A 21,009-nucleotide genomic window follows, 5' to 3' on the forward strand; every position below is an offset into this window, starting at 1 on the left:
ATGTGTCTCTGGTCTGACCACTTGAAGTGGTATCTCCACTTCAAACCACCCACAATGGGACCACCTTAACCCAAGTCACATTATTTCTTCTTGGCTACAATAGCAGACTTCCAGTAATTTTCCTGCTTTTACATTTCCCTTTTTTATAGTCTACCCTCCGCACAGCCTGCTTGAGTAATCTTTACAAAAGGTGAATTAGATCATTTCACCCTCCAGTGCTTCCTCCCACGTTTAGAATGTAAGTTAAAGTCTGTCCTGTGACCTTCTGTGCCTGCTTGCCTCACCAATGCTAGTTCCCACCGCTGCCTCTGTTACTCACCTCTTTTGATGCTTGTCTTTGCATTTTCTGAACAAATCAAGGTTGTTCTTACCTACCTCAGAGCCTTTTCCCTTGCTGTTTTCCCTTTGCCAGGAAAGCTTTTCTTCATGATCTTCAGGTGGCTTACTTCTTTGCTGCACAAAAGTCAGAGCCTTTACGTGAAAAGCTTCACCTTCCTCCCTCATCATCCTCCATCACTTTACCCAGCTTTATTTTTTTCACAACATATCACTACCTGTAATTTTATCATATATATATATCATATATATGATATATATATGATATACATATATATATGAGTTAACTTTTTTGTCTGTCTTCTTCGCTAGCATGTAAAGTACATGAAGTTAGGGACACTGTCTTATTTACTATGGTCTTCCCAGAGCCTCTAACAGAAGCTGGTACATAGTAGTGTCTCAACAAATATTTGCTGAATGAATGAATGTACCAAGCTCTAGGAACACAAAGACAAATAAAAATTTCATCAGTTCTCAAGGATCTAAAATCGAGGAACAAGACACCCAAACCTGTTGTTCCTTAGCATTCTAGATAAAATTTTTTACAGAGGAGGGACAAGTAGCACAGCCTGGGGGTAAGGGAAGGTTTTCTAGAAGACATGGCACAGGACCTTGAAGGAGGAGTAAAGTTAATTAGTCAAAGAAGAAATTCAAGTCATTTCAGGTCAAGGAAACAACATAAGCAAAGGCACGTAGGTGTTTGCACAGAACTACAGGATGCTCAGTAATTAAAGCAAAGTGTGAGACAAAGGACAGCAGGATAGAAGGCTGGAGAGGTAGGAGCTGGATTTTGAATGGCTTTATCTCTCATGGCGAAAAGCTTAGACTGTATCATATAGAAAATGGAAAGCCATTACAGGATTTTAAGAGATAGAGCAATATGGTCAGGTATGCATTTTAAATACATTACTGTCAAAATGAATGAATGAATGAATGAATGAATTACTGTCAGAATTATGGAAGATGAATCTGAGCACGTGGTAGCCTATGGGGGAAACGCAAATGTACAAACTAGGCAGTAGTAATAGGATAGGAATTTATAGTGTCAACACTTGGTGACTGATGAAAAGGGGCAGGGGAGTGAGAAAGGAGGAGGAATGGCAGGTGAATTTCTGACTTTCAGTTTGATTTGCTGGAGCCATAGCATTGCTATTTATTGAAATATAGCTTATATGAGTAACAGGAATAAGAAGGAAAAGAGTTCAGTTTAAGACATGGTAAGTTTTAGCGCTCAATGGACCTCCAACTGAATTTGTTCAGAATGCAGTTGTAGATATAGATCTGAAACTCAGGGGTCAGCCCAAGACTGGTCATATATTTTTTAGCAGCTTTATTGTGGTATAATTCACTTACGTAAAATTTATCCATTTTAAAGTGTGCAATTCAGTGGCTTTTAGTATTTTCACAGAATTATGCAACCACCACCACAGTTTTAGAACATTTCATCACCCAACAAGAAAACTGTACCTTAGCAATCACCCTCCACTTTCTTTCAACTCGCATTCCCTGCCACCTCAGTCCTAGGCAACCACTAATTTACTTTCTGTTTCTATGAACTTGCCTATTCTAGACTTTTCATATAAATGGAATCATGCAATATGTGGTCTTCTATATCTGGATTCTTTCACTTAGCATAGTGTTTTCAGTGATTTTTGAAGTGATGAAATGAAACAATGTATTAGTACTTTGTTCCTTTTTATTGCTGAATGATATTACATTGTATTTATATACCACATTTTGTTCATCCATTTACCAGTTGCTGTACATGTGGATTGTTTCCATGTTTTGGTTATTATGAATAATGCTGCTATGAACAGTTACATACAAATGTTTGTGTGGACATATGTTTTCATTTCCTTTGAGTAAATACCCAGGAATGCAATTGCAGTGTCATGTGGTAACTCTGTGTTTCACTTTTTGAGGAACTGCCATGCTGTTTTCCAAAGTGGCTGTACCATTTTACATTCCTACCATCAGTGTATGAGAATTCCCATTTCTCCACATCCTGGCGAACACTTGGTACTATCTTTTTTGCTTGTTTCATTGACGTATAGTTGATATACAATATTATATGTTACAGGTGTATAATATAGTGATTCATAGTTTATTAAAGTTATACTTTTATAGTTATTATAAAATACTGGCTATATTCCCTATACTGTACAATATATCCTCGTAGCTTATTTTACACCTAATAGTTTGTACCTCTTACTCCCCTACTCTTATATTGCCCCTCCCCCTTATGCTATCTGTTTTTTTGATCATAGCCATCCTGGTGGGCATAAGGTGGTATCAAACTATGGTTTTTTGTTTGTTTGTTTGTTTTTTTAAACAGAGAACAGGAGTATTTATTTATTTATTTTTAAATTTATTTATTTATTTTGGGCTGTGTTGGGTCTTCATTTCTGTGCAAGGGCTTTCTCTAGTTGTGGCAAGCAGAGGCCACTCTTCATCGCGGTGCGCGGGCCTCTCACTATCGCGGCCTCTCTTATTGTGGAGCACAGGCTCCAGACGTGCAGGCTCAGTAGTTGTGGCTCACAGGCCTAGTTGCTCCGCGGTATGTGGGATCCTCCCAGACCAGGGCTCGAACCCGTGTCCCCTGCATTAGCAGGCAGATTCTCAACCACTGTGCCACCAGGGAAGCCCCCAAACTATGGTTTTGATTTTCATTTCCCTGATGGCTAATGACACTGAGCATCTTTTCATGTGGTTATTGACCATTTATATATCTTCTTTGTAGAGATGACTATGTATATACTTTGCCCATTTTTAAATTGGGTTATTTCTCTTTTTGAGATGTAAGTTATATATTCCAGAAACAAGTCCATTATATATATATATATATATATATATGATTGTTCATATAATTTTGAGAGCCATCTGTTCATAAATAAAGTGAAAAGAGTAGTTATGACTGCTCAAGGAAGTTACATACAGTAAGAAGTGCAGAAACTGAATGATACCCAGGTGAAACAACACAATTTAGGAATTGAGGACAAGAGAAATCATAGAAATATAATGAAGGAATAGCCAGCAAGGGAGGAGAAAGCATCCCAGGGAAGTTGAAAAAATAGAATTTAAGAAGTGAGTTGGGGCTTCCCTGGTGGCGCAGTGGTTGAGAGTCCGCCTTCCGCTGCAGAGGACACGGGTTCGTGCCCCGGTCCGGGAAGATCCCACATGGCGCGGAGCGGCTGGGCCCGTGAGCCATGGCCGCTGAGCCTGTGCGTCTGGAGCCTGTGCTCCGCAACGGGAGAGGCCACAACAGTGAGAGGCCCGCGTACCGCAAAAAAAAAAAAAAAGAAGTGAGTTGTCACCACCATTGGATGCAGCAAAGGAGTGTAGTAAGATGAAGATTGAAAACTGTAGATGGGAATGATCAATTGGAAGCCACTGGTGACCTTTGTCAGAGCAGTTCCAGTGTAGTGGTGAGGACAGAAGGCAGGTTGTGATGGACCGAGGGGATCATAGGTAGTAAGGAAGTGGGTGCAGGAAGCAGAGACCACACTTTCAAGAAGTCTGGCTAAAAAGAGATCAAAAGAAACTGGAAGGTAGTTAAACAGGAGTAAAGGATTGGGAGAAACTTAAGTATGCTTATAAGAGGAGGACAAAAAGTTGATGGAGAGAGAGCTGTTTGATATAGAGTAAAGAGATATTATTTGTGGAGCAATATTTGACTGTTGGGAAGATGATCGGTCACAAAGATGGAGTTATTTGTCTTGAACTGGAGGAGAGACCCCTCTTCCCTAACGTGAAAGGGAGAAGGTAAACGTCGCTATTGAATAAGTCAGAACTGTTGTTTGTTTGTCTTACTGTTACTCACGGAAACTCAAGTCAGCAGCGGTAGAAATAATAGTGCTCATCAATATCTAGTTTTCTTCCCCTCCGGGCTCATGGAAGACTTTCTAGTCTAGTCCCCTTGCAGTTCAGCAAGATCATATATCCTTTCTGCCTAATGTAGTGTGAACAGAAGAAATGAGCCACTTCCAGGTTTAGTCAATGTAAAGCCCACATAGGATATTTAAAACCTGTTTCTCCCCATGATGTTGTGATACTGGAGGAAACCTCAGGTAGAGATGGTGAAGCCAGAAGATCAAGGTAGCTTGGATTCTGAGAGGTCAAACAGAGGACATTGGTTCTGGAATGACAGTAGACAGTGTGAGAGTGAGAAATAAACTTTTATTGCATTCAGCCACTGAGATCTGTGTGTTGTTACAACACCATAATTTAGTCTATCCTGATTAAATCCTAGCCTAAGGAAAATTTAGAATATATTGGCAATCAAGAAAGAGTTGAAAACCTTCACTAAGGGAAGGACAGAGATGCAACTGGGCAACAAGAACCAGTATTTCAAACTGAGTTCAACAGGGTAGAGGTGTATGAACCTTCAACAGGGAAGCCACTGCAAGAAGGACCAATAAGATATTTGGTAACGGTAATGCAATCTGCCCCAGAAGATTTAGGAATTGTGAGTGCAACTGTGTTGAATGTGTCATCTGCAACAGTATTGCACGGTGATGTCAGGACAGAGATAAAATAAAGACTGAGCCAGATACCTATGTCTTTGCTGAAAATGGAAGAGTGACTGGGAATTTGTGAGATTGCAGATGAAAGGGATAAAGAGTAACTTCATTGGGTGACATAAACCTTAACCGATGCGGAGTTGTACACAAGGCTGAGAGAGTAATGGTTCAGAAGCACCGCTGTTGATCTAGAAGAAGGTAGTCCTCAACTCCAGACCTTGGAGAATGTGGGTGTATAGGAATGGGGCCTTAGGGGAAATGGTGTTTCATTTAAGATTTCATTTAAGATAAGACTATGAAAGACACAGGAAAATATATTTGCCAAAGATTGTAGATTGAAAGGGCAAAATTGAAACTAGAACAAAGCAGGCCACTTTGGTGACAGTTAATAACAAACTTGACACTGCACAAAATTGCATCCTTGACAAAGAAGCAGACGAGAAACAATCGCAGAACTTGCAGGAAAAAAAAAGTCCTGAATATGAAAAAAGAAGTCTAATCTTTGAATAACAGATGTTTCTAAAGAATGCTTACTGTTAATCATAAGTGAGACATATGTAAAACTCCTAGTGAGTGCTTGAAAAATAGCAGGCATTATTAATATTTTCATAAAAGAACACTGAACAACTGTGATTTTACTGCACAAAAGCCTGTGCAAACCTTAGCGTGATTTTGAACTGAGGCAGGTGAAGTACAAGCTGATGGAGATGATGGAATTTCAGACAAAACAAGTAGCTACTGAGGATTCTAAATTTCTACCTGAAGTTAATAAACTGAAGAAAATTCCTTCTCAAATCCTTACTATTATAACCCATGATAATATTTTCTCCATGTTTCCTTCCGTTCTCATGCATATTGCAGGCCACTATAATCAGTGAAACTAACTACTGTTCACCCTGTTTTAGCACTTTTTCTAAGAAAAGTGTAATTTTTTTTTTTTTTTTTTTTTTTTTTTTTTTGCGTTACACGGGCCTCTCACTGTTGTGGCCTCTCCCGTTGCAGAGCACAGGCTCCGGACGTGCAGGCTCAGTGGCCATGGCTCACGGGCCCAGCCGCTCTGCGGCATGTGGGATCTTTCCGGACCGGGGCACGAACCCGTGTCCCTTCCATCGGCAGGCGGACTGTCAACCACTGCGCCACCAGGGAAGCCTGAGAAGTGTAATTTTTAAAGCAATGTTAAAAAGAATGCCATGAGTAATTTACCACTTTTTCACTCATGCATTTGAGAATTGGGGTTTAAAAAATTGTGAGGGGGAGCTTTCTTATCAATGACTGTAACTTGATAGTTAGTGGGTGATGAAAATTTCAAGCAAAAAAATATTTTATAGCTTTCAATACATAAAGAAATGTTTCCTTTTTGAATGTGACCAAAACTTAAAAACAGGATAAAGAAAAAATTTCCTGTATAAAAACAGATAATTATGTGGAGATGAAATGGGTAGGTTTGGTTCCTGGTAAAATCAATAAAAAAAAAACTGAGCCTAGATATATCTTTAATAAGACATCAACTTTCAACAATAAAAATAGTAAAAGTATACAAATAGGTGAATAAATAAAAAGTAGACTGCTTGTTTTACTAAGCATAATACCCTCCAGGTCCGTTCATGTTCTCACAAATGGCAAGATTTCATTATTTTTTATGGCAGACTAGTATTCTATTGTGTGTGTGTGTTTGTGTGTATATGAGAGAGAGAAAGAGAGAGAGAGAGAGATGCTTAGTGAAATAAGTCAGACAGAGAAAGACAAATACTGTATGCTTTCACTTACTTGTGGAATCTAAAAAACAAAACAAACAAATATAACAAAATAGAAACAGACTCACAGATACAGAGAACAAGCTTGTGGTTACCACAGGGGAGGGAGGGGAGACGGGGTGAAATAGGGGAAGGGGATTAAGAGGTGCAAGCTAGCAGTTATAAAATAAATAAGTCACAGAGATGTAATGTTTACCAAAGGGAATATAGTCAATATTTTATAATAACTCTGTATGGTGTGTAATCTATGGAAATATCGAATCACCGTTGTACACCTGAAACTAATATAGTAAGTCAATTATACCTCAATAAATAAAGGAAGGAAGGAAGGGAACTTAACACTATCACTAACAAAACAAACAAACAAAAAGTATGTTGCTTATAAAGGAACAAAAAACTTGGTGGGCTCCCATTTCTCCATGATGTTCAGTATTAGAAAAAGAGTAGAATGGACTTATGGAATATTTTGGAGAAAATTACCCAAGAATATTATTTTTAATGTGTGATGACAATTAAAAATAGTATCCAATATTTGAGTTCTTAGAAAATATGCTAAAAGGTGCCCTGTCTAAAAAATTTACTAGACACATGACTATTAACTGCATCATGGGATGTATTCATAAAACAATGTTATTTTTGTTTTCCAGTGTCTTTTAAAATTATTCAGAGGGTCTAGTTTCTCCCCTACTATGGGAGGAAAACTCAGGTGGGTCTGTGTCTTCTCTGGTAACTCTTAGGTACAAAAAAGTTACATAGTCACTTTAAGTCTCACAAGTCAGTCTCAATTCAAAAGTTGAACATTCAGGGCTAATAATTCAAACTTTTTTTTTTATTGGAGTATAATTGCTTTAAAATGTTGTGTTAGTTTCTGCTGTACAGTGAAGTCAATCAGCTGTCTGTATACCTGTATCCCCTCCCTCTTGGACCTCCCTCCCCCACCCCATCCCACCCATCTAGGTCGTCACAGAGCACCAACCTAAGCTTCCTGTGCTTTATAGCAGGTTCCCACTAGCTATCTGTTTTACACGTGGTAGAGTATATATGTCAATCCTAATCTCCCAATTCATCCCACCCTCCCTTTCCCCATCCCTGTGTCCACATGTCCATTCTCTACGTCTACATCTCTATTCCTGCCCTGCAAATAGATTCATCTGTACCATTTTTCTAGATTCCACATATATGCATTAATATATTTGTTTTTCTCTTTCTGGCTCACTTCACTCTGTATGACAGATGCTGGGTCTATCCACATCTCTACAAATGACCCAATTTTGTTTCTTTTTTTGGCTGAATAATATTCCATTGTGTATATGTACCACGTCGTCTTTATCCATTCATCTGTTGTTGGACATTTAGGTTGTTTCCATGTCCTGGCTATTGTAAATAGTGCTGCTATGAATATTGGAGTGCATGTATCTTTTCAAATTAGTGTTTTCATTTTCTTTGTATATATACCCAGGAGTGGAATTACTGGATCATATGGTAGTTCTATTTTTACTTCTTTGAGGAACCTCCATACTGTTTTCCATAAAGTCTGAACCAATTTACATTCCCACCAGTGGTGTTAATTATAGTTTGCTTGGATATCGGGTAAGATAAGTACACCTTCTTCATCATTCTTCTTTCCTTCTCGTTCTTTTACTTTTTTTTTTTACAAAATTGATTTGTTCTTTACTCTTTGAAAATTATGTTAAAAATGTTTGAATTACATTGAATTTATAGGTTAATTCAGGAAGAATTGCCATCTTTATACTATTGAATCTTTCTATCCACAAACATAGCAGAACTTTCCATTTAAGTCCTTTGCCTTCAGTAAAGTTTTTATCATTTTCTCCACAAAGATCTTGTTTATATCCTAAAAAATAAATATGGAAAACACAAACAATTCAATGAAAAATGGGCAGAGGCTATGAATAGGCAATTCATACAAGTGGAAATCTTGTTGCCCCTATAGACATATGAGAAAACACTACTGATAACCAGGGGAATGCAGATTAAATCAAAATATCACTTCATACCATCTAATTGGCAAACATTAAACAGTGTGACAATACTAAGTGTTGGAAATGATGCTGAACCTTTAAACTGTACCAATGGACATTTGAATTGACACAACCACTGATGAGTATAATTTAATATAATTGAAAATGTTTGTATACTACTACCCACTAATTCGGTTTCTCTCTCTAAAGAAACTCCTGCATGATTTGAAAGGTATTTGTTATTATGAAAGAGCTAAAACAACTGTCTTTAGTAGAAGAATGGCTAAACTGTAGTTTAATTATGCAATGTAATTCTGTTCAGCAGTTGAAATGAAAAAATCAGCTCTCTGCTCAAAAACATAATGTGGCTGGTAAAAACAGTTTGCAAAAGTGAGTACAACTTAGATGGTTTTTAAGAACACAAAATAATGGCATATACGTTGCTTATGGATGCATATGTGAGTAATAAAAGAACAAAAATTTAAAGGGAATGACAAAGTCAACTTTAGAATAATAATTATCTCTGAGGAGAAAGAAAGAGAGCGAAGAAAAGAGAAATGGGCTGGTTTTTTTCTGTAAAATTTTCTCTTGGAAAAAAGAAAACCAAAGAGAATATGTCAAAGATTAATATCTGTCAAATATAGGTACTCATATATAGATGTCTGTTATATTTTCTGAGATTTTCTGTATTTTTTAATTCTTTCATAATTTGTAAAAAATCTTAGATTTAGTGCTGATGTAATAACAGATATTTAGATGTAGTAACACAGTAGATTTCTAACCTAACTGCATTTTGCATATAAACGCAAGATACTTTTGAATTGTAAATAAATATGGAAATTTCCAGAAATGCAGGTATGCTACAAATCAAGGCAAAACCAGACCAAGATTTATTTCCTCATTTTGGAATACCATTCATTACGGTAATGACATCTGTGGTATTTGAATTGCAATACAAAACACCTGTGTCAGTTCAATGATGTAGCTGCTAGGAGTCTACATATGGGTTCAAGCAAATAAGCATTTCATTGTGTCATCTAGTATAGTCAATAACACATTAAAATTTACACTATATCATTACAATTTATATTATTTGTGGCAATCATAACTATGTAGCTAAAATTATTAGAAACTACTTTCGTTCTGCCTTTACATGTTAGCTAGGCATTGGGTTTATTTTTAAAAGATTACATATGAAGGTAGATGATATTATTTCTCGACTTCATCGCAGAATAGGAAAGGCATGCCTGAAAGGGTTGAGAGCACTGGTCTGGCCTCGTCCTCCATCTCCCCACTGATCTCCCCACTTACACACAGGCTCTGTGATAAAGCAAGTTCATTAGGACAGGGAGGGAGGCAGGGTGGGCTTAGGGATGAAGTAAAGATGTGGATTCCTTGAGTCTGGGAAGATGGAGAGGTGACAGTTTCTACAGAGACCTGCCCCCACTCTCAAGTAGCTTTAGAGGTGACAGAACTGTGAGGGAATGTGGATACTTTGGAGAGGATGCCTCTGAGGGCCAACTCTTAGAATGTAGGGAGTAGCAAAGCCCAGCAGAGGGGGCTACGTGATGACTGATCTCAGATGATCAGCCAAGCCAGCAAATGGGCACTTGGAAGCAGTTTAATTTTATTTGGGAAAAGAAGTAAGGAAATGTGAGGTCTCATAACTAGGATTCATGAAATTGATTCTCTCTGTTGGAGGGTAATGAATGGATACTATCATACAGTATGGAAGAACAGAAAAAATTGAATGTTGACTGGCACTGTGTCCCTCCTGTGGCACTGTGTCCCTATATTCCTGGCTTCAGGAGTATCACAGTACCATTTCTGTGGCCAGCATCCACTCTTTCTGTGCAATTCTTATCCTATGTCCCCTTTTCATCATATTCTCAGTGCAACCAAATCTCTGTCTCCTTTGCCCACAGATTAAATTTGAAAAGTTCTTGTTCTTTATCAGGCAATGAAAATGAAAATTTTTCTCCATCTAATTTGCAACCATTTCAGACTAGTTCTGGAGTCCATCTTGCATAAATTAGAAGGTTCATGAAGGGCCTTCTCTCACTAAAATTTACTTTACCCCAGAAATAATTTACCCGTCTTCCCTAAAATGAAAATTGCTACAGATTTTGTGGGGGCATAGTTTACAGAAATGTAAAGAAAACTTTTTAGAGAAACAGACCATGTTCCTACATGAAAAGACTCTATGCTATAGGAATATCAATTCTTCCTAAATTGGTAAGTACACCACAATAAGTTCCACATGAATTAAATGTTAAACATTTTTAAAAAATCTATTAAAAATCCAATTATAATTAATCTGGATAAGTTATGAAACCTCTGAGAGGAGTAGGACATTCTAATACCAAAAACAAAAGCAAAAGCGAAAAAACAAAGGGAGAATTTGACCATATAAAGTTTACATTATTAAAGAAAAATCAAAATAAACTGGTTAAAAAATGTATACCAATTATGAGAGCATAGGCTTAAATATTATTTTAATGAATGACTCATATAAATGTAAACAAAGCAGAAAGGCTTCAGAGTATAAAAGGACAAAAATTTGGACAATAACTAAAGAAGAAATGCTACTAGTTAATAATTACAGACAAAGTGTTCAAACTCTAATAAACAAATCAATTCAAATGAAAAGGAAAAGAGAGACCATTTTTTACTTCCAAATAGCAAACATATTTTTTAAATTGTGTAACTACATACTGGTGAGTAAAATAGCACTCATGCATCAATGAGAGATGTATATAAATATAGAGAGATATAGATAAATATAACTTTCCTCAATTATTCATAAAGACCCTTAAAATAACTCAGATATTTCAGCTTAATGACTCTATTTTGGGGGAATTTATGCTAAGGAAATAATCCAAAGATTTACACACAAATGTATCAATTGTAGCATTAGTCATAAGATCAAAACTTTGGAAAAAAGTCTTCACATCCATCAGGAGGGTAAACTCACTATGGAATATTATGTCATTATTTTTAAATGATATTTTAAATGATAATATAACAATATGGAAATGCTTTATAATAGTAAATAAAAAGCAATATTTGTTTAATAAAAATATTAAAATATGTCTAACCTAGTTGTTAATTAGGGAAATAAATATTCAAACAATGAGATATCACTATGCACCGACTAAAATTAAGTAGAATGAAAATACCAAATGTTGATAAGAACCCTCACACATGGCTTATGGGAGTGTAGACTGGTAAAACACCTATTTGATACCATCTAATGACGCTGAAGATAAGCACACCCGATGACCCAGCAATTCCACTCATAGGTATAGAACCCTGTGAACCCTGCCCATGAGCACCAGGGTACAAGAATGCACAAGAATACTCATGGCAGCAGTGTTTGGAATAGTCTGAAACTGTAAATGTCTATCACTAGTAGTATTACTTGTACTGTGAGATAGAACACAATAAAATGAACAAACAAGAGCTAGACATCGCAACATAGATCATTTTCACAAACGTAGTGTTGAGTGAAAGAAGCAAGTCATGAAAGAATATGTGTTGATTATTTCATTTATATAAAGTTGGAAAATAAATGAAACTAAACTATCTTGTTTAGAGGTGTATACAAAGGTGGTAAAACGATAAAGAAATTCAAGGACATGATTATCAGAAAAGTCAGAATAATATTACCTCCAGCAGGATGGTGGAGTTGTGAGGTGGAAGGATAGATTGGACAGTAGAGGGCTTTTCCGGGTCAGGGAGTGTTTGATTTCTGGACCTGGGATGTGATTACATCAGTGATAGCTTTACAATATTTTTTAAACTGCACATATATATTTTTATATATTATGTAATGCATGTTATATATTATGGGTTGAATTGTAGCCCCTCCCTTCCCCCAAAAGAAGATATGTTGAAGTCCTAATCCCCTGCAACTCAGCATGTGACCTTGTTTGGATACAGGGTTGTTGCAGCTGTAATTAGTTAAGATGAGTAGAGCAGGATGGGCCCCTAATGCAGTATGATTGGTGTCATAAGAAGGCAGCCATGTGAAGAGACAGAGACACAGAGACACAGAGAGAACCATGTGAAGATAGAGGCAGTCCTTGGAGTGATACATCTACAAGCCAAGGAACACCAAGGATTGATGGACATCACCAGAAGCTAGGAGGCAGGCATGAGACAGATTCTCCTTTAAAACCCTCAGAAGTAGCCACTCTCATCAACACTGTAATTTCACTACCAGTCTCTAGAACCATGAACAAATTTCTGTTGTTTGTGGTACTACTTTGCGGTACTTTGTTACGGCAGCTCTAGGAAACTAATACATTGCATTTTCACATTAAAAAAAAATATTTTTTTAAGTTCCCAAGAATTTATGTTTATGGTCTCTAATTTCTTGAATGAATCACAAAATCTAATATAGAAAAGTAGTCAAATCATCCTACCTTATGTAGTCCCTGGAAAAGTTACACTCAAAGCCACAATTCAAATATAAAAATAAGGCTCTCCTATTCAGAAAAGGAAACTACGCAGTATATCTAGTTGTAGCAAGAGGTCAGGGATCCATTGTAAATGTCCAAGTACATTAAAAAATAAAGGACGTGGTTACTTCCAAGTTGGCCTATAAAATTTTCATCCTGACCCTTTGATTCCCTTTCTTACTGGAAATTCTCCAGCATCTGAAGTGACCCTGCATTAGCTTCTGGGAAGACATTCTTACTCATCGCATTTCACTCCAGCACAAAGAAGTGCTGACCTGAAGGGAGATGTGACCCAGAACTTCTCCAGGGCGGAATACTGATGAACACAGATAGCAGATTGTTGTGAGGGATAATTTTTACTTATAATTCTGCTTCCTGAAAGTTAGGAGCAGAGATAGTCTCTGAGTTTACAGAGCAATGTGCTTTCAGAAACCTCACTGAGGGGTGGCTTTTTTATGACACCAAGTAAGCTTGTAGGAGTATTGCCTTTCTTAAATGTGTTCCATATGATCAGAGGGTGCCATAAAAAAGGGCATAAAAGAGCAACACACAGAGAACAGATTTTTAAAATAAATAAAATGCAACATTATTTCTCTGTTAGTTTCAAGTTTTCAAATATCCAAAGAGAGCAAAGTACAGAAAAAAAAATTTTAGGAAAATAATGACGTAGAATAGCACAGTGGTGAGGGATTTTGAAGCCAGGCTGTCTGCTTTCAAACCTCTGTTCTATTTCTTCTTAGCTTGGTATAGTTATTAGTCTAAAAACAAATTTATTCATCTGTAAAATTAGGGGAAAAATGCACCTCCTGCAAAGGGTTGCTAGGAAGATTCCATGAGGCAATATGTGAAAAGCATTTAGCTCAGAATGTTGTACATGGCAAGTGCTTAATAAATATTAGTTGCTGGCATAATAATAATAATGATAATAATAAAAGTATTTCCAGATTTATACTTGAAGTAACTATAAAAATTTCCAGTAGAATTGATCACAGAATAGGCCCCCCGAGGTCACTTAGCTCACCCCAATTAAACTGGGCTGAGAAGGAAAATTTCAGCTTCTCAATTTGACCATTCTACTACTTAACTTCCCTATCAAAAAATAAAATTCACTCAGTTTCCTGGTCTGTTAGATAAGTGGGTTGGATTAAATAATTTCTAAGGAGATTTCCAAGCACTAATAATCTGTATTTCTAAACAGCATTTGTCAACCATAAATTGGACATGTTACATACAGTCTTTAATTGTCTGAGTATTTTATTTTACTAGCTTCTATCCCTTTCCTTTCAAAATATGACCCTTAGTCTAGTTTGGTGGTCAAAGTGTTTTGTGTTTTTTGTTTTTGCCCCAGTTGTATTCCAAAGGAACCTCACAGACTTCAGCAGCTTAATATTGTCAGTGTTCAGTCAGAGGGCTGAGCAATTTCCATACCACTGAAGTTCCCTTGGACCAAACATTTAGGTTTAGTTCCCTTGAAAGAAAAGAAAAAGGTGATTTTGAAGAAATCTCATCAAGAGACTGAAGACTTTTAAAGCCACATGTATGAACCTCAAAGATTGTGATATAACCTTCATTTTTAATGATATTTGCTATTCTATTGATAAAAGCTATTTGGTTATCGGAATCACTTTGTATTTCCAAATCCACCTAGGGGTAGGAACTATAACTCAACTGACAGTGCTCCAGCTTCCCAGCCGAAATCCTTTGCTCTCAGGCCCTCTCCCCCATCACCTCAGTACATTTGCTGGTTGTCCAGGAGGTGGCGCTGTCGTTTCAAAGCAGTGGCTTCCATAGGGTCTAGAAATGGAACTTGGAAAAATGGGTGGTATACAGTGGGAGAGATTGAAAGGGAAGCAGCGAGAAAAGGCCTGTTTAATGAACCTTGTGGAAAATGACAAAATATGTTTAAATAATTGTCTTCCTCTTTCTCCCTTTCTAGGGGCGAACGTGAACATGAAGACCAACAACCAGGATGAGGAGACGCCCTTACACACGGCTGCCCACTTCGGCCTCCTGGAGCTGGTGGCCTTCTACGTGGAGCACGGGGCCATAGTGGACAGTGTGAACGCCCACATGGAGACCCCACTGGCTATCGCAACCTACTGGGCCCTCCGCTTTAAAGAGTAGGAGTTCAGTAGGGAGCATCACCTCATCTGCCGCATGCTGTTGGACTACAAGGCCGAGGTCAACGCCCGGGATGATGACTTTAAAACTCCACTCCACAAGGCAGCCTGGAACTGTGACCACGTGCTCATGCACATGATGCTGGAAGCTGGCGCAGAAGCCAATCTCATGGATATCAATGGCTGTGCTGCCATCCAGTATGTGCTGAAGGTCACCTCCGTGCGACCTGCCGCCCAGCCTGAGATCTGCTACCAGCTGCTGTTGAACCATGGGGCGGCTCGAATATACCCTCCACAATTCCACAAGGTGAGGCTGTGTCCTAGGGTGCCAAGTGGAGAACTGGGTTGTCAGCAGGGTAATGGGGACGCAAAGGGTGGCTTGGTCTGAAATCTCCAAGTAACTCAAGCTTGTTTGAGGCTTGAGTCTTTGGGCTGCCTCTGATCCACTATCTGACATTCCATTTACACATATAACCCTAGCTATCTCGTCCTAGTCCAAGTTTGTTTGAAATCTGGGGCTGAGAGCAAAGAAGGAGAGCAAGATAGTAAATAATTTTCCATGTCTTGTGTGAACACCAATGAACTGGTAGTGTCTTCCTGGGGGACTGAGTGAAAGAGATCAGAAGGCCACTTTACGTCTGCAGGAGAGGTGAATGGTGTGGACACAGGCACCCTCTTGCCGTCTCTTAAGCAGAATGTCTGCTCTAAAGATGATTGAGCCTGCTCTGGAATTAGTTTGTAGACATGAAAGGGCCACTCAGTTTTCTAGTTTAATGAAAGCTAACATTTATTAAGAACTAATAGTCATATTTATTATAATGAATTCTATTTATTAAGCACACTATTATAAGCATTTTATACTTCTTAATTTAATTTATTTAATTCTATAACAATCTGATAAGGTAAATAATATCATCATCCCTATTCTATAGAGGAGGAAACTGAAGCACAGAGTAGTTAAGTAATTTGTCTGATCTCACACAGAGGCAGTGCCAGTATTCAACCTTGGTTCATTTGGTGCTAGTGTTTAGCTTTATAGTGTGACACTGCACAGCCTTTATTTTAAACAGTATTGAATGATAATCTCTAATGGGCTAGCAGGGACCAGATATTACCAATACTGGCATGACTAAGACATGGTAACTATCCTCAATTAGCTTAGGATCTAGTGAGAGAGACAAACACATAAAGAGAGAACTTTAATATTCCATGGTAAATGGCAAGGTAGAGGAGTAAAGGGTTCTCTAGGCACATGGAAAAGAGTTTTGCATTAGGTTGATGACGGTCATTAATTTGGAAACCAAAATGCATTTCACCTTAAATAATCAAATGATAATTTACCTAGGATCTCACTCATTTTAAAAAAATTAATTAACATGCAGTAGAGGAGTTTTATGTATAAACCAGCTAACTAATGTAGGGTCACAGAAAGCTAGTTGATAGAAGTTTTACTAAATTCACAGCCAAGTTCTACCTCCTACCTTGGTAAAATGTCAGAGACTTGTCTGAAGTCCTGCAGTGTGAAGTTTAATTGAAAGAAAAGTTCCACTAAAGAATTTAAGGGTAGTGCACTCAGAAAATTCCAGATAGACAACCCACAGAAAGTTCCAATGTAGACATGATGAGTTCAATGATTTATGTGATCTCAGTAAGGAATTTTCTCTTGGTTGTCAGTGTTTTAATGGAAGATTAAGTAATTTTTTTCCTTAAAATTTTATGTAATACTCATAATGTCCTGGAACTTTAATTTTATAGAAAATTTCAAAAGATTATGTTGATTAGGAATAGGATAACAAATAATAATGTTACAATAATGTCCTTTGTTGAGTTCTAAATAGGCTTATACATATTATTTAATTTTATTTTATAATAATCTCTGAGGTAGGCGCTGGCATTATCCTCATTTAAAAGGTGATAGAATTCAGATATTTTCCTAAAGTCACACAGAGTAAGTGGTCAAGCTCATTCATTCATTTATTTAACAAGTATTCACTGAGCACTATTTTGTGCCAGGAACTGTTCTAGGAGTTGGAGATAGAGCAATGAACCAAACAAAGGCCTTCATGGAAGACACTTTCTAGTGGGAGACAGGAAAAAAAACAAAACAACAAACTAATAAATATACTCTGATATGTTAAGTGCTATGGAGACAAGTAAAGCAAGGTAAAGATAATAATAGAATGTGGGCTTTCTTTGGTGTTTATGTATGTGCTGTTTTGCAAAGGCTGATTAGAGAAAACGAGGATGTGAAGGAGCAAGTCATGTGAATAGCTGGGGGTGGGCAGGGGTGGTGGTGGGGGGAGCATTCTAGATATAAGGAAAACCATGTGCAAAGGTCCTGAGGTAGGAGAGGACTAAACATGTCTGAGGAAGCCAGAGTGCCTGAAGTGGGGTGAGAAAGGAGGAGGAGAAGTCAGAGAAGCATAAGAGGGTGATTTGCAGACCATATATATGACCCTGTAGACTGTGCTGATATCCTTGGTTTTTTATTCTGAATGAGAGAGTAAGTCACTGAAGGATTTTGAGTGAGGGAAAAAAAGTCTGATTTATGTTCCAAAAAGTTCCTTTTGACCGCCTTTTGGAGAATAACTCTACGGGGGAGAGGGGCAAAGGTAGTACAGTTATCTGGATAAGAGATAAGGGTGGCTTAGACCCACAGTGGAAGTGGGGAAAGTAGTGAGAAGTGGTGAGATTTGGGGCAAGCTCTGAAAAGGGAGTCCGTAGGTTTCCTGATGGATTGTTTGTGACCTGTGAGAAGAAGGTAGGAATCAAGGATAACTTCGAGGATTTCTGCCCAGGGAAGAGAAAGAATAAAGGAGCCATTTCTTGAGAAAGTAACTGTGCAGGTGGATCTGCTTTTGAAGAGAAGATCAGGGGTTCTGCTGTGCTTCAGATGCCTATTAGTCAACCAGGTGGAGATGTCAAGTAGGCAGTTTGATATATAACCCTGGTGTTCAGGGAGAGGTCCTGGCCAGAGATACAAATTTGGGAGTCTTCATCGTGAATATGATGTATAAACCCATGAGGACAGATGAGGTCAACCAGAGCATGGGGTTAGAGAGAGAGGAGGAGTGACCAGACCAGAGGACTGGGCTATGGGGCACTCTAACTAGAGTTTGGGTAGATGAAGAGGAATCAGTGAAGGAAACTGTAGAAAGTCCTTGAGCTAGGAGGAGAATCAAGATGGAATGTTTTCCTGGAATCCAAGATAGAACATGAGGAAGGAAGATATGGAATCAGCTGGGTTGAATATAGGTGGCATTTCAAATCAGATGAGGGCTAAGAAGTTGCCATTGGACTAGACAACATGGATTTTATTGGGAACCTCAACAAGAGTTATTTTGGTGGATCACTGGTGAGAGAAGGTTAATTAAAGTGGGTTCAAAGGAAAAAGGGATAAAAGGAAGTGAAAACAGTGAGGGGTTTGAGGCATTTTCTTGTAATGTAAGAGTACCTAGAAGGGAATGATGGCTGATATGTTTGTTGGCTGATGGGAGTGTTCTAGGAAGGGGAGAAAATTTGCTGCAGGTAATTATTGGAGCACCATCTTGAAGATGGGATCTAGTGCACAAATAGAGGTGTTGGTCTTAGTAACACAGACAGTTCATCCATCATAGCAGGAGGGAAGGCAGCGCCTGTGTGCCCAGATGCAGGGATGTTGGTAGATATGTTAATAAGAGTTTATATAAGTACTCTTATGATTGCTTCTATTTTCTCAGTAAAGAATGAGAAGTGGTTGGAGAAGAGGTTTGAAGACTTAAGGGCAAAGGTGAAGGTGTGAGATGTTTACCTTGGGGAGCAAATGGACTTGGGAAATGTAATAGGATTGCTGGGTGGCTCAAGCCCATTAAAAGTTAATAGTCATATGTTTGATTCAGAATGTGGTCTGTCTGACTCCTGAACCTAAGCCCTTAGATTTAACAGTTTCTGCTGTGTTTTATGATATTGCCCAGGAAATGTATTTAAACCTAAAGGATCACAACACAAGAAAAGACCTAAAGAGGTCATTTTGTTTAATTCTCAAGGCTCTAGGCAGAAATAGTGCTCTTGTTGTATTTGCAAATCTCCATGAAGGCAGATCTACAGCACTCCCTTCCTTGGGTGTCTCTTTGACACCCAAGGTGTTCCAAAAGAACACCGCCCCCTCCCATCCCTGAGTCCCTCCTGAGTCCCTCCCACTTTTTTTTCTTTTTGGTAAATATTTGAAACTAATCCTCTACTTCTTATTCCTGACCTGGAAGATGCATCCTATTAAATCCTTAAATCTTTGTATCAGTTTGTACCTAAGGCTTCTCGTTTTTCCCAAACCAAATTTTATGTTTCTCCCAAGTTTTTAGCTGTTACTTGTTTTTGCCTCTGGATCTTGGTCAAGGTATGTCTGAAAATGTCGAGAATTAGGAGAACGCTTAACCCTTATATTTTCTCTATAACTTTTGAGGAAAGACTGCTACCTAAATGGCCTGAAAAAATATTCATGAAATCTACTGTTGAAGGTAGTTGTTTGACCTCAGTTGTTAATTCTCACCTTCCTTGCAATTTTCTCATTGATCAGTAGGGCTTTGGAATTTTAAAATACTTTTTCATGCCAAGGTTGGATCGAAGGAATATTTTCTTACTTGAACTGTTATACATATTTCAGCCTTAGAAATAAAATCAAATGGTTATATTCTATGAAAAATTTAGCAACTTTTATTTAAAGTACAGTGATCCATAGCTTTTAGCTATGAATATCTACTGCTTAGTTTGCATCCATTTTCTGGATCATACACACTGGTATCTAGATTTGGCTAAAACAATAGATATTAACAATCTCTAGAGTGAGTATACAACCCAGCATTTTAAGTTACATATGAAGGGCTTCCCTGGTGGCGCAGTGGTTGGGAGTGCGCCTGCCGATGCAGGGGACACGGGTTCATGCCCCGGTCTGGGGGGGGATCCCACATGCCGCGGAGCGGCTGGGCCCATGAGCCATGGCCGCTGGGCCTGCGCGTCCGGAGCCTGTGCTCCGCAACGGGAGAGGCCACCGCAGCGAGAGGCCCGCGTACCGCAAAAAAAATAAAATAATAAAAGATAAAAATAAATTACATATGAAATGGTTCCTATTTTAAAATTTTACCTCTGCTTTATCACTCACAACTCATTCATTCTGGACTTGCCATGCTATGCATGTCAAGAATAAAGAAGCATGGAATTTGGAGGGGGGAGTGCCAAACAAATTTGGGTCCTGCCACTCACCTAAGAGTGTAATTTTGAATAAATTACTTGCTTCTTGAGCCTAAATTTCCTTCCCTGTGAAATGGATATACTCTTATGCCTTGGAAATAATATGCAGACCAAGTCCTTCACTAGAAAGAAATTAATCTTACTCATAGCACACCACGAATATACTCAGAGCCCAGAGGATGGTGCCAAACATTCTTACTCTTTCTGGAGTCACTGTCAGTCCTCACAAAGTGTCTCCCCCAATTCCTCACCCCAGCCTTCATCCTGCATCTATAAATATCTCTTCCTTGGACTACCTCCCACTTTTTTCTCTACCCACATCTCACTAGAGTGGTCATTCTTCATAGTGGGACTTCTAGAAGACAAACAATTGATCTCTTTCTAATACAGCTCACTTCATAATGCATAATTTTGTGTATATTTATGCTGTAAGGCTACCTTCCTTCCAGGGAAGAGGACAGAGATGGACAGAGGGCGTGGATAATGATATCCTTCTCCTAAGGTTGTTTCGAGAATGAAACAAGATAATATTTAAGAAGTGTTTACCATGACTTCCCTGGCTGTCCAGTTGTTAAGACTTCACCTTCCAATACAGGGGGTGCAGATTCAAT

The 21,009-nt window shown here is 38.3% G+C and overlaps 1 protein-coding gene across 1 annotated transcript in view; it reads left to right on the top strand.

The window, feature by feature from the left end:
* ASB4 (ankyrin repeat and SOCS box containing 4) overlaps positions 1–21,009 on the top strand; it is a 66,598-nt gene that overhangs the window by 30,516 nt on the left and 15,073 nt on the right. The window contains 1 exon segment of the mRNA XM_007450658.1: positions 14,992–15,482. Within this exon segment, the coding sequence (XP_007450720.1) occupies positions 14,992–15,482 (491 nt within the window).

Source organism: Lipotes vexillifer, unplaced genomic scaffold (assembly GCF_000442215.2).
Source record: "Lipotes vexillifer unplaced genomic scaffold, Lipotes_vexillifer_v1.1 scaffold172, whole genome shotgun sequence".
NCBI classification, from domain to species: Eukaryota; Metazoa; Chordata; class Mammalia; order Artiodactyla; family Lipotidae; genus Lipotes; species Lipotes vexillifer.